This window comes from Anthonomus grandis, chromosome 17, assembly GCF_022605725.1.
Source record: "Anthonomus grandis grandis chromosome 17, icAntGran1.3, whole genome shotgun sequence".
Lineage (NCBI taxonomy): Eukaryota > Metazoa > Arthropoda > Insecta > Coleoptera > Curculionidae > Anthonomus > Anthonomus grandis.
In genome coordinates, this window is record NC_065562.1 from 18750451 (window position 1) to 18773080 (window position 22630).

The 22630-nt window shown below is 35.0% G+C and overlaps 2 protein-coding genes across 2 annotated transcripts in view; one reads left to right on the forward strand and one right to left on the reverse strand.

The window, feature by feature from the left end:
* Window positions 1-6867, forward strand: part of LOC126746171 (transmembrane protein 132E) — a 29826-nt gene extending 22959 nt beyond the window's left edge. The window contains exons 13-20 of the mRNA XM_050454317.1: window positions 584-772; window positions 836-1216; window positions 1275-1475; window positions 1534-1760; window positions 1956-2159; window positions 2540-2745; window positions 5307-5453; window positions 5590-6867. Of these exons, the coding sequence (XP_050310274.1) occupies window positions 584-772; window positions 836-1216; window positions 1275-1475; window positions 1534-1760; window positions 1956-2159; window positions 2540-2745; window positions 5307-5453; window positions 5590-5651 (1617 nt within the window). The 3' untranslated portion in view covers window positions 5652-6867. The remainder of the gene's footprint in view (window positions 1-583; window positions 773-835; window positions 1217-1274; window positions 1476-1533; window positions 1761-1955; window positions 2160-2539; window positions 2746-5306; window positions 5454-5589) is intronic.
* A 7896-nt stretch (window positions 6868-14763) lies between these two features.
* Window positions 14764-22583, reverse strand: LOC126746178 (serine/threonine-protein kinase grp). The gene is made up of 7 exons (XM_050454326.1): window positions 22374-22583; window positions 22142-22277; window positions 21867-22090; window positions 21598-21808; window positions 21434-21543; window positions 21174-21377; window positions 14764-15428 (listed from the first exon to the last, which is right to left on the reverse strand). Exons 2-7 carry the CDS (start codon window positions 22213-22215, stop codon window positions 14863-14865), a joined length of 1389 nt encoding a protein of 462 aa, XP_050310283.1. The 5' UTR covers window positions 22216-22277; window positions 22374-22583; the 3' UTR covers window positions 14764-14862.
* Between the last annotated feature and the right edge of the window lie 47 nt (window positions 22584-22630).

The following is a 22630-nucleotide window of genomic DNA, read 5'->3' on the forward strand; positions in this document are numbered from 1 at the left end:
TTGAGAGAACCATCAGTGATATTCAAAATCTGATTTCACCATTAAATTTCTGAGGAAAAGTTAGCTGAAAAAGAGTACCATGTCGATGAAATTATTTTAACTTTTCAGAAAGTTGGTATTTTTGGTTAAACGGTAAGTGGTACCAAAAATCTGATTTGACCATAAGATTTATGAGGAAAAATTAGTTGAAAAATAATACAATGTTGATGGGGTTATTTTAATTTTTAGGGAAATTAGTGCTTCTGAGAGAACCATCAGTGGTACTTAAAATCTGATTTCACCATTAAATTTCTGAGAAAAAATTAGCTGAAAAAGAGTACCATGTCGATAAGGGTATGTTGATTTTTAGGGAAAATTGGGTTTTTGAGAGAATCATCAGTGGTACTCAAAATCTGATTTCTCCACTAAATTTCTGAGGAAAAATTAGCTGAAAAAGAGTACCATACCAAAGCTTTTATTTCAATTTATTTATTTAATTAACGAAATCCATTTACATTGTAGAAATATATACGTAATTACAATGTAAATTAATTGCAAAATTTGTGCAATCAGTGGTGCCAAAAATAATCCTTGATCTATCCAGGAAGGTCTTCTAGACATAGAATTAGAATTCACCGACAACACCCGTACCGCCCTACGCGACATCTCCGACACCGACTACCACCTGGTGGTGGAGAGCATGAATCCCGCCGTGGTAGCTTTCGCCCCGATGGTGGCCTCCCACCACCCCCGCGTCATTGCTGTTGGCGAGGGTAGCGGCGATCTCCTTCAGGTACTACACCACTCCAGTTAAAAAAAAAAAACACAATTTGAAGAGAAGAAAACGACATTTTAGATCACCCTGTTGTTATCCGAAGAGTGCCGCTTCTCGGGGCGACCTAAACTAAAATCGGGCGGCCCGTTGGCCACGGCGGCCGCCCAAATCAACGTCGACTTCGGCTTGGCCGACTTGGCCTCGCGGCCCGACATTTTACAAAACGACGGCGGCAGTTTCAGTAGCTTGAAGGGCGGCCGCGACATTAACGGTTTAGAGGATATTTTACTAAAAGGGGCGGCTAGTAAGGAGGGCGGGGGCGATTCGCAGGAGCCCAACGTGTCCGCCCGACAGTTCCAAGGGGCCAAGGGGGTCCTACGTACCAGTTTTAGGCAGCAACGTTTAACCACTTTGGAGATCAGCATGTACGTGTTGTTGGCCGCCTTTTGTTGTGCTATAGTGGTAAGTTTGCTTGCTCCTTTAAGTTTAAGACTATAGTTGAAGTGTTTTTTTGTGATAGGTTTTTGTGGTTTCTTGTGTGGTTTACGCGTCAAAGTTCCGTCCACTGGAAAATGGATTGACTACGAGGTTGTACGCTTCCCCGGTGAACCCCACGGACCTGGTGGTGCACCGGGAACCGAAGGTTTATAGGGAATCCACTCAGAACGCTCACGATTGGGTGTGGCTCGGCAGGGCCACCATGGATTTTTCTAATAAGACCGTAAGTTTGCATCAATCTGTTCTTGGACCGGACATTTTAATTGACATTGTCGCCACAGACTGTTACCAATAACAACGGGCAAGACGTGCATATTATAACCAATCCCCTGAACGTGAAGTACATCCAACCGGAGGACCTGGTGGCTAATAACGAGCAAACATCCGAGATGCCGGAACGTCCTCTGGTGCCCGGCAGCGACACTAATGACCGCTCGATCGACAGCGCCACCTATATCAGACCGAAACCGCTACAGAACTCGCCACACAGAATTGGCTGGAAGGACTTGTGAGTGACTCATAAGAAATTTAGGTTTTTCAGTTTTATCACTAAACCTTTGTTTCAATTCATTAATCTTAGTCCAAACATCGTTAACGAAACACGCGTCGATAGTAAAATAAAGAGTTTTGATTAGTGGTAAAACTACTTTGTGATCTGAGTGTCCCCCGTGAAAAGAACTATCAAATTTATGGGAATTTTTAGGGATAACTCGGACGTGCCGCCGACACCGCCCCCGCACGCCACCCCAATTGCTTGCAAGAAGATTTCGTCCAACGTCGGTGTAGGGCAGGAGGAGGACGTGAAACCGCCCGTGCCCCCGCACCGTAATTTGCTTGCGGGGGCCGCCGGGGCGTCTCCCCTCAGAGCCCCGGTGTCCCCGCCTAGGAAGTATCTCGCTGATCAAAGGTTCAATTCTTTATGAATAGTTATATCGCACTTTAGGATTTATAATAGATTTAAAACAAATTGGAAATTGACAGAAGCAACTATTACTAAACCTGGCAAAAAGATATGTTTTGTTAACAGACAAAAAAAAATTCTTAAAAAATAAAATCGGAGAAATAAGAGCAACGAAAGACCCAAATTTAAGTAGTACAGAATTTATATCCAAATAAAATTAAATCCATATAAGCATACACTTTGTAATAGTGTTACTGTGTAACACACATGTCCGTGTTTTATTAAGGAAAAAGTAACTAAAAAGGAATACCAAGTCGATGGGCTTATTTTAATTTTTAAATAAAACTTTCAATTAGGTTTTTATATAAATAAAGTTTCTTATTTAGAAACGGCAATCGGTCTCCCAATTCGCTGGATTCGTCGTCGGTGGTGGAAAACCGACGGGAGCACGACCTGAAGGACCTGATCGACCAAATGGAGAACACGCCCCAACGCGATTTCATGTTCGACGACGAGTCCGCTGAGGGATTAAAAAAAGAGCCGAGAACCAAGTTGGAGTTCGTCCAATATCCCCGATCACCAAACTCCAAATGTAAGTAATACTTCTGTGAATGAATGATAAAGTTCCAAGTTTTTATGCGAAGGAAAGAGAAGACCCGTACCTAGGGTATGATGCCTCAAAGAATCATAATTTAATTATATAGTCGCGTGGTATGTCAATAGAGTGTGTCATATATCAAATATCTGCAAAAAATTTATTAATTGCATCCTAACTAAACCCCAAATACCAAATCGGATCAATAGCAAAAGAGGTAAGAGAGTCACGTGATTTGGAACTGAAATGTCGGTCATCTGTTAAAATATATCCAACTGCCTGGAATAAAAAAAATAATTTACAATTTCTTGACATTTTACGACGATTTCGTCAAAAAAATCATAATTCAACTGTCTAGAGATTAATTTAAAAAATTGAAGACTCAATTGCCTGAAATTTGACTAAAGTTCAGTCGACTTCTAAAAAAAAATATTTATATGCTTTGTTTGGGATTTAAGTAAACATGTAAATCGTATTAAATAAAAGAGGAAATATCTGAAATTGAAGAAAATTCTGGATTTTTTCTGAATTTAGTCACAGTTCAAGATTCAGATGCCTGGAATTCAAATTCAATTGCCAACAATTTATCCATCAAAATTCATGAGTCAACTGTCTAAAATTTAAGAAAATTTTGTATTTTTTCACGTATTCATGGTTCAACTGCCTGGAATAACAAATTTTCTGGAATAACGTAGTCAACTGCCTGGAATTGTAACTCGCTTTAAAAAAAAGGACCTAAACCGCCTAAAGTAACATATCTCTAATATTATATAAAAATATCATAGCATGATGTGGCTCAATAAATCGATCCGAAAAATGTGTATTTAAAGTCTTGTGTCCATTTAGCTGGAATTTTAGTATATCTTTTCAACCAACAACATGTGTAATCTTATTGTGTAGAATGGCCTTTTTATTCGATTAAGTAAATACGCAAATTGTTACTCCCAATAATCATAATTTCGTAGACATAAATGAACACGCTACGCTTGCCATAATCGAGTCTCGTCATAACCTCCACTTGTCAATTCACATCACTCATGCCAACCTAAACCTTAAAACGTTATAACTGTCAACACATATAACGTTAGAACTGAAGGCGCGAAATTCAAATTATTAAAATTAAATACATTAGATTGATGATGAATGAGTCAGAATTGTTTTTGCCCCGTTAAAATTGAAAGTGTGACCCACTGGCCGAATATGTTGATGTAAATGCGTCAAGTAGATAGGCAACACTTACTACGGGAAGCCTCGATACAGTGGTTTGGTATGTGGAAAAAGTCGGACAAAATCTGTTTAATTGAAAATTGGACCATAGATTCTTCTCGTAAAATCATTGAACACCTATTTCAGGATTTTTCCAGAAAAAAATTGAAAATGAAGAAATTTGACTTGGAAGTTAAAAAAAAATTTTTTTCAAAAAAAAATCGACATCTTAGGGACAAAATGCCCATATCTTTGCAACCAAGAGAGATAGAGACTTGAAAATTGGACCATAGATTCTTCTCACAAAATCATTGGACACCTATTTCAGGATTTTTCCAGAAAAAAATTGAAAATGAAGAAATTCGACTTGGAAGTTGGAAAAAAATTTTTTTCAAAAAAATTTGACATTTTAGGGACAAAATGCCCATATCTTTGCAACCAAGTAAGATAGAAACTTGAAAATTGAACCATAGATTCTTCTCACAAAATCATTGGACACCTATATCAGCATTTTTCCAGAAAAAAATTGAGAATGAAGAGATTTGACTTGGAAGTTGAAAAAAAAATTTTTTCAAAAAAATTCGACATCTTAGGGACAAAATGCCCATATCTTTGCAACCAAGTAAGATAGAAACTTGAAAATTGAACCATAGATTCTTCTCACAAAATCATTGGACACCTATATCGGCATTTTTCCAGAAAAAAATTGAGAATGAAGAGATTTGACTTGGAAGTTGAAAAAAAAATTTTTTCAAAAAAATTCGACATCTTAGGGACAAAATGCCCATATCTTTGCAACCAAGTAAGATAGAGACTTGAAAATTGGACTATAGATTCTTCTCACAAAATCATTAGACACTTGATCCAGCATTTTTCCAGAAAAAAATTGAAAATGAAGAAATTCGACTTGGAAGTTGGAAAAAAATTTTTTTCAAAAAAATTTGACATTTTAGGGACAAAATGCCCATATCTTTACAACCAAGTAAGATAGAGACTTGAAAATTGGACCATAGATTCTTTTCACAAAATCATTGGACACCTGTTTGAGCATTGTTCCAGAAAGTTGTTCAGGTGGCGCCACTAGGCAGTTATTAAATAAATTATGATTTTTGGATGGGACCTTCATGGAAAAAGTTAATTATTGCTCGTCCTGTATGGTTCTCAAACATTTCGTTTATATGGCGTTTGAAAGAGATATATTGACCTTTTTGTTAAGCAGCGTCTAAAGCAGTTTGAATTTTTTTTCACTCATTCTTAGTCGCTTATTTACTCATCCTGTATTATACAGATTTGGCCCAAAAAGTATAATATACATGACGCATTTATATAAACAAAAAAAAACCCGATTCCAGATTCCCAAAAGAACGTGGAGGTACGTCAGGCGACGATCGTGGGCAACCCGATGTACAGCGCCCTGGACGACCCGAACTCCAACAATCGAACGGACCGGGGGGCGGAGCCCCAACCGGAACTACCCGCCCTGGACGACCTCCACCTCGGTATGGATTATGAACAAATTATGCGATATTTTAAGAATTTAAAGGTAAAACGAGTGCGCCGCACTGTTAATTGCTTCTTTAATCTCTTTACTCCTGACAGGATAATATTAATAAAATAAATGACGACGTTTTACAGGAGTCGAATGCCTGAGTGGAAGAGATAATCGGGATGATCGAGTCAATTCTACTGTCGTTTAACGAGCAGTACCGAGCGAGCGCCATCTATCCGATTCCCGATAATATACTATTTGCGAACCCGCGGGGTCTCCAATAGGCTTATCAGTACCATTTCGACTCTATCAGTGAATCTTATTATTAGGATGTACATTTTCCACGCGGTTAAACTATGAATTCCTTATTATATAGTAGTGCTTATAGGGGACTTCCTCGTAAATATTTATATATATATATATGATACTTTCGGATATTTAAGGCTGTGATTTGCAAACTATTATTATTTTGCTTATTTTTTTTTACTTATATATGTTTCTCTCTTTCTCCCGTAAAACGCTCCTGTTCATATTTTTTACTCTGAGCGGGTAAAATGTACATCTTTGAACGTGTATACTCAATTTTTTTCATGCAAAAGGTACAGGTAGGGCAGTAAGTTCTGTCAACAGAGTCTGTATGGAAAATCTGATTGCACCATTGGATTTTTGAGGAATGTCGATCAGTTAGTTTATTTTCGTTCTTAAAAAAATGTTTCTAGTTCTATTGAGTTCTAAAATAACCACTTACTCTCACCTTCCAAGAATTCATGGAGGTTTCAGCATAATTAAACAACTTCCTCAGGAATCCAATTTTGAAGAGCTTCAATTGTCAAAAATATTGTGTCAACTGAACGTCCCAAAAAAAATAACAAAGTTACTGCATACTTTTGCCGTACCTGTATAAGACAGCAATACGCGAGACTGAATATATGAAATATATGTAGTTGTCCTTAGAGTAGAATTCGACTTAAGCGTACATTGTGAATTCAATTAAACCTATTATAACATTAATATGATCGAAGATCAATTTACTATGTATAAACCATAATATTAATTATTAAGAATGATGGCGCGTATATTCGAAAAATTGTTGTTTGCTTCATCGTTGTATAGAGCGCTACTTTATAGGTTAGAGATCGCACACGACACACTCACACAGTATTTCTTAATTTATTGAATGAATTTTATGCAACCACCGTTAATCTTAATGTAACGTTAGTCAGTAGGTAAATGTCCATTTATGTGTATTAATGCTGCGGGGCTCAATGGATCGCCGGACGAGTCTATTCAGGGTATTTTTACGTTCGATATTATCGTGTCCGCTTTAATGTACAGCTCCAGGAAGCTTATAAGGTGTAACATTGTAAATTATTGTAGAATATATATATGACGTTTAAAGAGTAAACATTTATTTAAACCTCAAACAGTGTAGTTTTATTTATCGATTTGCAAGTCTTACAAGTAAACATTACAAAGCAGGGAAAATGGGACTGCAAGTGCTAGTCGTGTTAAATTTATTAAATATTAAGTCGTTAAATACGACAAATGCATGGGTAATATAAGTCCAGAATACTTGCGAAAAGTAGCTTCGGCTAGTTGAGTGTGACTGCAGACAACCACTTTTTGCAAATCATCTTCTGGAAGTCCCTGGGGTGGATAAACAACATGAGTTTTAACATACAGAGCTTTAGAAATCTTATTTGGACTCTTTCGAGTTCTTGAATCCTTTTTCCCCTAATAAAATAAACACAATAATTCGAGTTACATAAATGTTTTATGACTTCCAAGCAGTTGAAGGGATTAGGTTAGTGAGAAACTAAAGGAATAATATATTGATGATTTTTTTTAACTACCTGAAAATTCAGAAAGTTGACTTTCACCGTCTGAAAAGAAAACAGAAATTCCAGGCAATTTAAACAGTTTTTGTTTAATCACCTGGAAGTTAAGGAAAACGGCCTGGAATATCTCAAAGAAGTGAGAAATTCCAGGCAAGTGAATAACTTGGGTTCTAGTAGTCAAAATGTAGAAATTATTGATTTATAGACTGCTCAGAAGGCTTTTTTAGTCTGCTGACTGAGAATACCCAAAAAACCATGCCCCTAAAGCCAAGAAAATAGAATTTTTATTACGGGAGTGCCAGTAAAAAAAAAATGTCTCTTATTGATTTCACTTTATTATTCACGTCAATATCTCGAGTTAGAGTGGGCAAAATGTTGAAATTATTAACTTTCAAATAATAGATGAAAGGAGTCCTGGAGAATAGTCAACAAATTAAGAGGCAAAACCGACTCATCTTGACTTCAATCCTTGATGCCAGATAAATGAGTTCTACTGCAATATTTGACATAAGTAAAACAATGATACATTCGGATTATGTTAGTTATGTAAAATCTGTTGATAATAATATTTAAAAGAATAAAAAGAAATTCTGGCAATTGATCGGTTAACAATAAAAGTAGTGAGATACCCAATTCTATATACCTTGATCAGAAAGCTGCTCGGGGACCTCAGGTCAGCCAACTATTCTCAGATTTTTTTAGGGAAGCTTTTCAACTTTATGTACAGTCAGTAAATCATAATAATTCACCCATATTTGATGCAATTATTCCTAATGCATTCTTTTTAGATTCAGAGGAAGTATGAAGAGCTCTGTTCGACTTGGACGAGTGTAAGGGTGGCGGGCCTGATGGTATACTGTCTTTTTTTGTAAAAAAATGTGCACAGTCGCTATATAAACCATTGTCTATTATTTATAACTTATCTCTTAAGCAATGTGTGTTCCCTTGCAAGTGGAAGATGGCAGTGTGAAAAATTATAGACCAATAAGTAAACTTGATATCTTCGGTAAAATCTTTAAATCATTAATTCATAATAAATTGATACATTTTCTAAAACCTATAATTATCGATGAGCAGCACGGTTTTTTTCCCAAACTATTAATTGATTCCAACTTAGTTGTTTACTCGGAATATATACTCTGTTCAATGGATTGTCAGACGCAGGTAGACTCTGTGTACACCGACTGCAGCAAACCATTTGACAAAATTGATCATAACACTTTATTACAGAAACTTGCTGGAGTGGGAGTTCATGGAGATCTTCTGCGGTGGTTGGCGTCGTACATTTTTGTTCGATCCCAGTATGTCACTGTACATGGCCACCAGTTCTCCACGTATCCAGTTACCTCAGGCGTACCTCAAGGTTCCCACTTGGGGTCCTTACTATTTATAATCTATTTAAATGATGTTATAAAATGTTTTACCTTCTCCAAAATATTACTTTATGCAGACGATATTAAGATTTTTGCTTCCATTAATAATCTCGGTGATTGCTTTCTCTTACAAAATGATTTGGACAGATTTTATGAGTATTGTCAGAGAAATAAACTTTACCTTAATTGTGATAAATGCGCATTCATTAGTTTTACACGTAATACTAACCTATTTCAATTCGACTATAATTTTAATGGAATTCTACTTAAGAGGACTGATAAAGTGAGGGATCTGTGATAAAGTGAGGGCGTAGCAGCCTGATGAGACTTTTCTACATACATTCACAATATGGTCTTAAAATTTAAGGAACTTGTCTATGGAAAGACCCAAAAATTTACTGAACGGTGGCATGTTGATGGCTTCATTATTTAAACATATATCATTTGTATTACATTTAAAATTAAGGATATTTGTTTTGAAAACATTAAATGTCAAAAAATTTGCATCACACCAGTCTTTTATTTTTAACAAATCTGCACGTATATTGGCCTTTATTTGAGAAACATTAGAGTCGTGCCAGAGGATGGTGGTATCATCGGTAAACAATGTAAATTTGCCAGTTACCTGCAGTTGTGGCAGATCGTTCACATAAATGAGAAAAGGTAAAGGACCAAGTACTGATCCTTGCGGAACACCCGCACATTTATATTAAGTTTCTTAGAGATACCACCATTAAATTTGACAGCTTGGACACGATTTGATAAGTAAGAACGAAATCACTCAAAGGCAGTTCCTCTGAAACCATAGAGCTCAAGTTTCATCAGCAGCACTCTGTGACTCACGCAGACAAGTCACAGAATACCGCTGCTGCAACTTCACCAACATTCAGTCGGTTGTACAGGTGCTCTAGAAAGCTAAAGATAGCATCATTTGTGCTCACAGACTCACGAAAGCCAAACTGCTGAAGACTCAATAGGCCAAACCTATTTAAAAATGAAACCATCCTCACCTTAACGAGCCGTTCCACTATCTTGGCTAAAGTAGGCAATAACGCTATAGGTCTAAAGTTAGAAAGACAGTCGCGACCCTTGTAAAGAGGAACAATCAATCATTGCTCTTTTTAAGCACTCTGGGAAAACTCCAGACATAAATGAAAAATTAATTGACTCAGCCAAGACTTGCAAAGCAACAAGAGGTAAAGCAGAAAATATTTTAAGAGAAAGCCCATCCCAACCTGATGAACTCTTATTCTTAATATTAGCCATTAACTGTTTAAGGTCTTCTACACTTGTGGGGGCAAAAAAGATTCGGCTACTACCACATTGCTGAGATAGCTCCTGGGATCTATTTTTTGTGAGAGATTGGCTGCAAGGTTACTAGCAATATCACAGTAGAAGGAAGTGAGGACATTGGAATCTCAGGTAATTGGAATAACCAAGACATTATTTTTGCCCCTTAGCTCATTTAAAATCTTCCAAGACTCTTTTGCTCTATTGGAGGAATTATTTATCCTCCTTTGAAAGTAGGTCCGCTTAGCCATTTTGATTGAGTTTCTGTAAATCTTGCGGCATCTGTTATAATAATTTGAAAATGTTGCATTGTTCACAGCGTATTTACTAATGTAAAAAAGGGAGCGCATATTTTTCCCAGATACTCGTAAACCCTTAGTATACCAAGGTTTTCTATTTCGTTTCTTAATATTGACAACAGGAAAAGCAGTGTTAAAAATTTGATGAAAGCTATGCAGTGGGTTAACAGTAGTCAATACATTATTCCAACTTGACATATTGCAAAGCAAAGAGAATTTGCGGAAATTAGCTCTAGTATAAAGTCTATCGCGTCCAAACTTATACTCATTAGCTGCACTATTAAGCTTTACTAATCCCACTATTGCCTCATGGTCAGACAAACCGGCATTGATTTTGGTACACTGATTTTCGTGTTGGTTAAAATTCGTACAGAAGTAATCTCAAAACTCTATTAAATATATAATCTCTTAAACAACCAAAATCCTACGGCAACAATCTTCTGTGATTTTTCTGGAGCTTTTGGTTGCGTACACCATGATATCTTAATAAAAAGTTGCAACGCTACGAGTTTAGAGGTATATGCCCCTCGAATGGTTTAAGTTATATTTCAATAACAGGAGTCAGTTTGTGAGGATTAATACTACGATGTCTTCTTGCAAGCCAATAGAATGTGAGGTGCCTCAAGGTTTAGTGCTTGACCTTATTTTGTTTCTCATATTTATCAATGATATCGCTAGTCTGAATAATAAGGAAAGAACCTGCCTATTCGCCAATGATACTAGTTTTACCTGGAGCAAACCGGATATTGCCGAGCATGGTGCGACTCTAATCTTCTTTGCCTTAACATCTCCAAAACTAAATGTTTGTCCTGTAAAAATATTTTTCAATCTTTTGTGCTGGATAACGCAACCATTGACATTTTTGGGGCTTACTGTTGACAAGTCGTTAAAATGGGACACGCACATTAACCTTTTAACAAGAAAATTAAAGATCAATTTTCAAGGAGCTTAGCCTCTCAACCTCTATTAACAGTGGTTTTTTTCCCTCTTTGAATCACAACTTCATTACGCCCTTCCTTTTTGGAGCGTGTGTAGTGTCACTCAATTTGACAAAATTTTCAGACTTCAAAAGAGAGCTTTGCGTTATACACTTAGACTTAATTATAGAGCTCATTGCCAGGATATCTTTAAAAAATGTAATATCCTAACTTTGCCGTCACTACTTATATATGAGTCCGTTTGTCTAGTTTGCAAGCACGTTTCATCAAATTCAGATAGGCGATCACATAATTATCATCTCAGAAACGCGGAGTATGATTTATATCTGCCTACTCCACATTCAGAATTGGTAAAAAACTCTATATTGTACAAAGCAAAAAAAATGCACAGTTATTTGCCATTGAACATCAGGCCCATCACATCTTTTCCTACATTCCGTAAGGCATTAAACTCATTCCTACTGGAGAGAGCCTTTTACTCGGTAAACGATTTTTTTAACACTTAATTTTAACTTCACACACACACAAACTGATTTATTGTTTTTATATGTACTGTTTTATGTAGCTATGTAGTGTTTTGTTTATTTATTCATACTTTTGACCACATACAATTATTGATTTGTATAAGTTTGTATATTTGTTTTATAATATTTTTGTGTTTTACTTTAGTTATCAGCTTTGTCTACAAATTGTAAAATTTTTTCACAATAAAGCGATGATTCACAACTGCCTGGAAGACAGAGAAAACTGGACAGGCATAAATAACGTCTCTAGAAGAAACTAATAATAATAATAATAATAATAATGTTTCTTTATTTAGCATCATGCTACAAAAAATTACAAAGAAAGAAAATTTTTAGAATATAACTAAAAATAAAAAGGAAAATTTAAATGGCATATAGTAAACTAACAAATAGGTATTATAGGTATAAGTATAAATTATACCAACAAATGACAACAGATAATTTAAAAAATATATATATAAAACTTAAAACTATCATAAATTTGAAACAATAAAATTTAAGACCTTAACTAAGATAACAAAAAAAAAATAAAAATATGTAAATATAAAAAATTTAAAACCTAGTCTAGAGCCTAAAAAATTTAAAATTTAAAAATATAAAACCTTAAACTATATTAAAAGAGTAAAGATAAAATAATAAAACACAAAGCAATACAACCAAAATAAAACATTTATACCTTATACCTATACAATATAATATAATTTAATTTCTTGGGATGGAATATATATATCTTTTTAATGTTTTTCTAAATGTGACTAGGCTTTCACTGTTCTTTAAATGTATTGGCAATTTGTTAAAATATTTGAGGCCTTTATGGAGAATGGTATTTGTCATTCTGTCTGAAGTATGTCTCCCCATTAGTACAAAATCCCCTCGCTGTCTGGTAGCATAGTTATGCAAATCACTAAATATTGTGATTTTTTCGCAAATATATTCTGGTAGCAATTTATTTTTTAATTTAAAAACAAACATACATGTATTAAACAATATTTTTTGTTTTACTGCCAAAATATTTAGGACATTTAGCATATTATCCACCGGTGTATATCTATTACATTTTAGTATGACCCTCATGGCTCTGTTTTGTATGATTTGAAGTCTATCGATCCTGTAATCCGGAACACCAAACATGAGTGCAGAACAAAAATCTAAATGCGGCACAATAATATTATTATAGATTAATAATTTTGTTTGTATAGATAGGTTTTTGCCAATTCTCGATAAAAAATTTATTTTTTTTGACATTTTGCGGGTTATGCTGTCTATATGCGAATAAAAATTCAAATGTGGATCCAAAATAACACCCAGATATTCAATTTCTCTTTGGTAGGAAATTGTTTCATTATTAATTTTGATATTTATTGTATTTAAATTAACTTCATTTAATCTAATTTTATTTCCAAATAAACAAAATTTTGTTTTAGCCGCATTAATGCTCAAGTTATTATCACACAACCATCTATATATATTATTTAAATCAAAATTTAGATCGTCTTGCATTTTATTTACATCTTTGCCCACAACATACAGCATAGTGTCATCCGCAAATAATACTGAATTACTTCTACTCATTACCTTAACAATATCATTTATATACATAAGGAACAAAATTGGGCCCAACACAGTGCCTTGAGGAACACCATGAACAATTTCTTTTGCAAGAGACAAATTATTTTTAAACTTGACCACTTGCTTTCTGTTATGTAAATACGACTTAAACCAATTTAGAACCGTACCTCTTATACCCATTTTTTCCATTTTAAGAAGTAAAATATTTCGATTCACTGTCTCAAAGGCTCTTCTAAAATCCAAGAAAATTGCTAAAACAAAATTTCCCTTATCTATTTCTCTATTAAAATTATCACAGATGTTAACTATCACAGATTCGCAAGAATGTTGAGGTCGAAACCCTGACTGATTTTTTGTTAAAATTTTATTATTATCGCAGTAAGTTTGTAGTTGGGTTTTTACAGTTAGCTCTAGAAGTTTTTCGTAAACTGGTACAGTATTTATAGGCCTAAATTCACTTGCCTGCTTTGTGTTTGAAACCTTAGGAACCGGTAAGATAGTAGAGACCTTCCAATTTTCTGGGAATTCATCATTTTGAAGCGATGTATTAATTATGTCTAACACACGGTTGCCTACAATATTAAATACATCTACAAGAACCTTTTTTGAGATACCACTTTCCCCTCCTTTAACATTTTTCATATTTTTTAATAGACACCTAGTTTCACTCATAGTGGTATTTTCAAATTTATCCCATATAGTATACGTTGATATATTATCAACTGTATTTTCTAAAACTGAAAATTTGGGTAAAATATCTACAATTTGATCTACGCTATTAATAAAGTATTTATTAAATTTATCTGCTATGTCCAACTCCTCAGTAAATGTCTGGCCCTCAAATACAACCTCATTTGGTAATACGGAATTTTTACCCGGTAGAAGGCTTTTAAGATTTTTCCAAAGCTCTACAGAATTATTTTTATTTTCATCTATAGCTTCGCGAAAATATTTATCTTTTTCTATTTTTATTTTATTCACTATTTGATTTCTTATCCTTTTATAACTATCCCATAAGTATGTAGTGCCCTCCTGAATTGCCCTTACATATAACTTGTCCCTATTTTCCATTAGCTGTAAGATATCACAAGTTATCCATTTTTTATTTTTATATTTTTGGCTAACACATATTTTTAACTTGGGACACATTACATTTAAAATATTTTCTATATCTAAAACAAAAGAATTTGCCAAGATATTTACATCTGCTATATTATTGTTCCATGACCTGTCAGACAAGCAGTTTTGTAAAGTTTCTGTATGATAATGTTTCATGGACCGATGGTAGAATGTAATTTTTTCTTTTTCGTCGTTTGTGTTTGGAAGGCATACAGACACAATAGAGTGATCACTAATTTTTGGTGTGTGATGAACCTGAACCAATAAATTTTTATCATTTGATATAATAAAGTCAATCAAGGTGCTACTGTTGTTTGTTATTCTTGTAGGAGTGTTGACTAGTTGAGTGAACTTTGAAGAAATACCAAAGTTTAAACCATTTAAATCGTTTTATTACAGTTTAACATCAACTTTTATTAACAATAATACGGCATAAAAAACACACTTAATCAAAACAAACGTGAGGCCCCTAAGCGCTCTTCAAAATCCCACTTTTAATCTTAATAAAATGCTTCTTAAACTCCAAACCGCACCCCTTGGACAACCGGAAGTCCGTCAAAATCCTGCCGTCCATTTCCATCAAGTTCACCTTGAACGCCAGCTGGTTCTTTTGCCTGTCGACCGTCGATATCGTCACCGTGCCGGCAGCGTCCAGGGTCCAATTGTAATGCATACCGTCCAGCAACGACCTGAGTCGTTCCAACGCTTTTTCCAATTTACAATCCATATAAAAGCGGGTCATCCTCTTGACCAGATGGTCGAAGTTTTCCCTGGTGACGCGACTCTGGGTGAACTGCAGGATGACGTCGTCGTTACGCACCGGTTGCGAGAAGCACACCTGGTCTTGTCTGGTCGTTTTCACGAGGTCGTTCACCAGTTGGTCCATACAGGGGGTACGACCGAGGAACATCGCCGGTTGTGACAAGGTTACCGTCGGGGTGTCTCTGGTTAGTTTCGTTTCGGATTCCACTGTGGAGTTCCAACGTTTTGCCGGGTTGGTTGGTTGCGCGTCGTCTATGGGGTCTACAGGATCTTCTGCAACGTAATTAAACGGTTATAAGTGCGGATTATTGACTTTTTAAAGCAATATATGTAAAAACAACCGAAATCTTAAGCTCAGAACTCCAGATTGTGCTATAGGGAAAAGAAAATAAATGAGGAGTTAACATAGAAAGAGGGTTTTAAATGGTTATAAATAAGGATGTTGTTAAATATTATACTTAGAGTGCCAATAAATATATCAATATCATTAATGCTGAGTAAAATATTAAACTATGAGCAAGCCTGATGTAAAGCTGCTTTGGTGCTAAGTTAGTAAGTCTATTTAATGAATGTGGATTTCTGTTTTTTTTTCAAGCAGTTGAGGTCTAATTGTTCGCTTCTTACAGGCATTTAAGCTTATTTTTTTAAATTCCAGGCAAATGCTTGGAATTCCTTCTGTTTTCCGTTAAAGCTAATACTTCCTAAACGTCCTGGCACTTGTTCTTTGTTCATTTCATTTGTTCCAGGCACTCAAGGATATTTCCGTTAATTTCCAGACAATAAGAGAGCACCCCTTAATGCTTTCAAGAAGTTAAACTTATTTCCCGTGTTTGCCAGTCATTTCTAGGAAATTACTTCACCTCCTGATTTTTTAACTGCCCAAAAGTAATGTCGCATTTATTCCGGGCAGTTAAAATCTGATTTCCAAAAAAATAGATTAAAAAACTTCTGGTGCATGAATTTTCTTGATTTTTTCAACAAAACGTTAAAAATACCCTAAAGAAACTTTTAAAGCAAAAATCAAATAAATCTGAGCACCAGAAGTGAAGTTATGACCCAAGTTACCTGAGGCTCCCTCACTAGCACCTTGGAGATTCGAGACATGATTTCCAAAAAAACGGATTAAAAAGCTTCTGGTGCATGGATTTTCTTGATTTTTTCAATAAAACGTTAAAAACACTCTAAAGAAACTTTTAAAGCAAAAATCAAATAAATCTGAGCACCAGAAGTGAAGTTATGACCCAAGTTACCTGAGGCTCCCTCACTAGCACCTTGGAAATTTCAGACATGATTTCCAAAAAAATGGATTAAAAAGCTTCTGGTGCATGGATTTTCTTGATTTTTTCAATAAAACGTTAAAAACACTCTAAAGAAACTTTTAAAGCAAAAATCAAATAAATCTGAGCACCAGAAGTGAAGTTATGACCCAAGTTACCTGAGGCTCCCTCACTAGCACCTTGGAAATTTCAGACATGATTTCCAAAAAAATGGATTAAAAAGCTTCTGGTGCATGGATTTTCTTGATTTTTTCAATAAAACGTTAAAAACACTCTAAAGAAACTTTTAAAGCAAAAATCAAATAAATCTGAGCACCAGAAGTGAAGTTATGACCCAAGTTACCCGAGGCTGCCTCACTAGCACCTTGGACATTCCAGACATGATTTCCAAAAAAATGGATTAAAAAGCTTCTGGTGCATGGATTTTCTTGATTTTTTCAATAAAACGTTAAAAACACTCTAAAGAAACTTTTAAAGCAAAAATCAAATAAATCTGAGCACCAGAAGTGAAGTTATGACCCAAGTTACCCAAGGCTTCCTCACTAGCACCTTGGAAATTTCAGACATGATTTCCAAAAAAATGGATTAAAAAGCTTCTGGTGCATGGATTTTCTTGATTTTTTCAATAAAACGTTAAAAACACTCTAAAGAAACTTTTAAAGCAAAAATCAAATAAATCTGAGCACCAGAAGTGAAGTTATGACCCAAGTTACCTGAGGCTCCCTCACTAGCACCTTGGAAATTTCAGACATGATTTCCAAAAAAATGGATTAAAAAGCTTCTGGTGCATGGATTTTCTTGATTTTTTCAATAAAACGTTAAAAACACTCTAAAGAAACTTTTAAAGCAAAAATCAAATAAATCTGAGCACCAGAAGTGAAGTTATGACCCAAGTTACCCGAGGCTGCCTCACTAGCACCTTGGACATTCCAGACATGATTTCCAAAAAAATGGATTAAAAAGCTTCTGGTGCATGGATTTTCTTGATTTTTTTAATAAAACGTTAAAAACACTCTAAAGAAACTTTTAAAGCAAAAATCAAATAAATCTGAGCACCAGAAGTGAAGTTATGACCCAAGTTACCCAAGGCTTCCTCACTAGCACCTTGGAAATTTCAGACATGATTTCCAAAAAAATGGATTAAAAAGCTTCTGGTGCATGGATTTTCTTGATTTTTTCAATAAAACGTTAAAAACACTCTAAAGAAACTTTTAAAGCAAAAATCAAATAAATCTGAGCACCAGAAGTGAAGTTATGACCCAAGTTACCTGAGGCTCCCTCACTTGCACCTTGGAAATTTCAGACATGATTTCCAAAAAAATGGATTAAAAAGCTTCTGGTGCATGGATTTTCTTGATTTTTTCAATAAAACGTTAAAAACACTCTAAAGAAACTTTTAAAGCAAAAATCAAATAAATCTGAGCACCAGAAGTGAAGTTATGACCCAAGTTACCCGAGGCTGCCTCACTAGCACCTTGGACATTCCAGACATGATTTCCAAAAAAATGGATTAAAAAGCTTCTGGTGCATGGATTTTCTTGATTTTTTTAATAAAACGTTAAAAACACTCTAAAGAAACTTTTAAAGCAAAAATCAAATAAATCTGAGCACCAGAGGTGGAGTTATGACCCAAGTTACCCGAGGTTTCCTCACTAGCACCTTGGAGATTTCAGACATGATTTCCAAAAAAATGGATTAAAAAGCTTCTGGTGCATGGATTTTCTTGATTTTTTTAATAAAACGTTAAAAACACTCTAAAGAAACTTTTAAAGCAAAAATCAAATAAATCTGAGCACCAGAAGTGAAGTTATGACCCAAGTTACCCGAGGCTGCCTCACTAGCACCTTGGAGATTTCAGACATGATTTCCAAAAAAATGGATTAAAAAGCTTCTGGTGCATAGATTTTCTTGATTTTTTCAGTAAAACGTTAAAAACACTCTAAAGAAACTTTTAAAGCAAAAATCAAATAAATCTGAGCACCAGAAGTGAAGTTATGACCCAAGTTACCCGAGGCTGCCTCACTAGCACCTTGGACATTCCAGACATGATTTCCAAAAAAATGGATTAAAAAGCTTCTGGTGCATGGATTTTCTTGATTTTTTTAATAAAACGTTAAAAACACTCTAAAGAAACTTTTAAAGCAAAAATCAAATAAATCTGAGCACCAGAGGTGGAGTTATGACCCAAGTTACCCGAGGTTTCCTCACTAGCACCTTGGAGATTTCAGACATGATTTCCAAAAAAATGGATTAAAAAGCTTCTGGTGCATGGATTTTCTTGATTTTTTCAATAAAACGTTAAAAACACTCTAAAGAAACTTTTAAAGCAAAAATCAAATAAATCTGAGCACCAGAAGTGAAGTTATGACCCAAGTTACCTGAGGCTCCCTCACTTGCACCTTGGAAATTTCAGACATGATTTCCAAAAAAATGGATTAAAAAGCTTCTGGTGCATGGATTTTCTTGATTTTTTCAATAAAACGTTAAAAACACTCTAAAGAAACTTTTAAAGCAAAAATCAAATAAATCTGAGCACCAGAAGTGAAGTTATGACCCAAGTTACCCGAGGCTGCCTCACTAGCACCTTGGACATTCCAGACATGATTTCCAAAAAAATGGATTAAAAAGCTTCTGGTGCATGGATTTTCTTGATTTTTTTAATAAAACGTTAAAAACACTCTAAAGGAACTTTTAAAGCAAAAATCAAATAAATCTGAGCACCAGAGGTGGAGTTATGACCCAAGTTACCCGAGGTTTCCTCACTAGCACCTTGGAGATTTCAGACATGATTTCCAAAAAAATGGATTAAAAAGCTTCTGGTGCATGGATTTTCTTGATTTTTTTAATAAAACGTTAAAAACACTCTAAAGAAACTTTTAAAGCAAAAATCAAATAAATCTGAGCACCAGAAGTGAAGTTATGACCCAAGTTACCCGAGGCTGCCTCACTAGCACCTTGGAGATTTCAGACATGATTTCCAAAAAAATGGATTAAAAAGCTTCTGGTGCATAGATTTTCTTGATTTTTTCAGTAAAACGTTAAAAACACTCTAAAGAAACTTTTAAAGCAAAAATCAAATAAATCTGAGCACCAGAGGTGGAGTTATGACCCAAGTTACCCGAGGTTTTCTTACTAGCACCTTTGAAATTTCAGACATGATTTCCAAAAAAATTGATTAAAAAGCTTCTGGTGCATGCATTTTCTTGATTTTTTCAATAAAACGTTAAAAACACTCTAAAGAAACTTTTAAAGCAAAAATCAAATAAATCTGAGCATCAGAAGTGAAGTTATGACCCAAGTTACCCGAGGCTTCCTCACTAGCACCTTGGACATTCCAGACATGATTTCCAAAAAAATGGATTAAAAAGCTTCTGGTGCATAGATTTTCTTGATTTTTTCAGTAAAACGTTAAAAACACTCTAAAGAAACTTTTAAAGCAAAAATCAAATAAATCTGAGCACCAGAGGTGGAGTTATGACCCAAGTTACCCGAGGTTTTCTTACTAGCACCTTTGAAATTTCAGACATGATTTCCAAAAAAATTGATTAAAAAGCTTCTGGTGCATGCATTTTCTTGATTTTTTCAATAAAACGTTAAAAACACTCTAAAGAAACTTTTAAAGCAAAAATCAAATAAATCTGAGCATCAGAAGTGAAGTTATGACCCAAGTTACCCGAGGCTTCCTCACTAGCACCTTGGACATTCCAGACATGATTTCCAAAAAAATGGATTAAAAAGCTTCTGGTGCATGGATTTTCTTGATTTTTTCAATAAAACGTTCAAAACACTCTAAAGAAACTTTTAAAGCAAAAATCAAATAAATCTGAGCAACAGAAGTGAAGTTATGACTCAAGTTACCACATAATGCATGCATTTACCCCTGTGATCCCTGACATCCCAGTTCCAAAAACTAATATTAAAAAAGTTCTGGTGCAAGGATTTTAATAATTTTTTCATTGAATGTTTAAGAAGATTCCAAAGAAACTTTTTAAGAAAAAATCAAGAGGATTCGAACATTAGAAATTAAGTTATGACTCAAATTATGAGGCAATTAAACAAAACTGTTTAAATTCCCTTGAATTATTTTTTTATTCCATCCAGGTAGTTTTTAGGGCCATTTTCTTTAACTCTCTTTCAATTTCTCCCTCACCACATCCCTTCAACTGCCTGGAAGTAGTCAATCGTTTATTTAACTTGAATTATTATCTTCATTTTATTAGGAAAAACATATTCTTTTCAGCTTCAGTTTGAATTTTACAATACTTTTATTTCAATGGGGATTAGTTGCTTGAAATGCCATTGAAATAGTCCAGGCTGTTTCATATTATAATTTCAATATTCAGTGTAGTATGGCAACAACTGCCTGGAAGACAGAGGAAACTAAGAAAACCCAGAATCAACTAAGAAAAATTGTCTCAAACGCCTGGAAGAAATAATTAATGTAGTTTGAAGAAATGCTGACATTTCAGCTCTCCTTATTTAAGCCATCTTAAAGACTATTTCAGTTTTATTAAAAAAATGACTCTAAAAGCATACAGCATATGCCTGAGAGATTTAAAACAGATTAAGCCAGGTTTCAATAACCGCTACAACCTCGCCGATCATGCCAACAGTTATGCTTTGGTAATTTAGCTTTATGGATATCGAAACGACCATGGAGCTACAATACCAAAGTGCAAACATTGACCTGAATACACCAAAAAAAAAAAAACACTGCTGCAATACAACAGGGTTTACTTACCTTCCCCGAAATTAAACCGCATCCAGGGATGCTTAACAATTTGCTCCAGAGTGAGTCTTTTTTCTGGAATTTCATGTAATATCTGCCTGGCGAAGCTTAGGGCTGTATTACCCAGTTTAGACCAAGGACTCTCTGATAAGTAATCATCCTCCCGCCATTTACGAAACTCCTCGTTGCTATCTGTGGTTTCTGCCCAGGGCAGCTCTAAAACCACTCCTCACTTAAAAACTCATTAAACTTATTTCTCAAAAATCCCTTACCACCGGTAAGCATTGCTACAAAAACTATGCCGCAACTCCATATATCTGCTGGTTTAGCAAAGTAAGGCTTCTTTAAAACCTCGGGAGCTAAATAAGGCTTGGTACCACACCTGAAACCCATATTTCAAAAAAAAAAATGAAAGTACCTTATATGGCACAAGCACCTTTTGTCCAACTTCCTTTCTTTCCCTTTTAATCTAAAAATGGTGGCCAACCCAAAATCACTAATCTTTAATACCCCTTCGGCATTAATCAGTAAATTTTCAGGCTTAATATCCCTATGGGCAATGCCCTTTTTGTGCAAGTAATCCACCCCATTCAATATGTGTTTCATGAACAACTGAGCAGTCGGGGAGGGCATACCAATATCAGGCTCTAAAACCAAACAAAACATGATTAGCAAAAATCATTTACAGTCCCTCAATTCACATACCAATCATTTGAAATAACTCGCCACCAGCAGCATACTCTAAAAACACATATTCTTTTTTCGGCTCCTGCCTCCGACCATAATACTTAATAATATTTTCATGGCTTAGCATACTGTGTATCATCACTTCTCTTTCTATATTGGTTTTTGCATCTTTGTACTTGGCATGATCGATGATCTTACAGGCAATTTTTTCATCAGTTCTTTTGTGTACCAGCAGGCGAACTCTAAAAAAAATGAGGTTAGACCGTTAAAAAGGCTTTTATAGAGAGACATACTCTCCATAAGCCCCTTCGCCTAAAATATGCTCATAGCAGAGCCAATCTTCTACAAATGTTGTGGTAGGTTCCATTGTCTCGGGACTCACAATTTTTTTGGTTTAGAAGGAGTTTATGAGTTCATATTCATAGGGACCTAAAATTTAATATAATTAACGACGGATTAATTATAACAAACTCGTATTTAGTGAATTCTTTGTGTTTTTTTCTTAAATATAGAATCAATACTTACCTGTGGTGCCTTACCAGTTGATGTGTCGCTTATGAGCGGCAATTTTAACTTAACTGAGTAAAACGCTCAGTAGATTTTACTTAAGAAGATAGCAATTATAGACTTTTACTTAAACTAATTAAAAAAAAACATTGACAATTTAAATGAGAGGAACATTAGGAAAAAACTCGGTATTTTTTCAATTTTCCGATATCGGCCAAATGCGACGCATGCGCCCTGTCAAACGTGACAGCTGACGTATTATTCTACAACGTTGC

Coding starts and splice junctions, on each gene's coding strand:
- LOC126746178 (XM_050454326.1), bottom strand. CDS start 22,215: ATGGAACCTACCACAACATTTGTAGAAGATTGGCTCTGCTATGAGCAT. Junction 22,091..22,141: donor GGCGAAGGGGCTTATGGAGA/GTATGTCTCTCT, acceptor CATTTTTTTTAG/AGTTCGCCTGCTGGTACACA. Junction 21,809..21,866: donor CGAGTTATTTCAAATGATTG/GTATGTGAATTG, acceptor GTTTGGTTTTAG/AGCCTGATATTGGTATGCCC.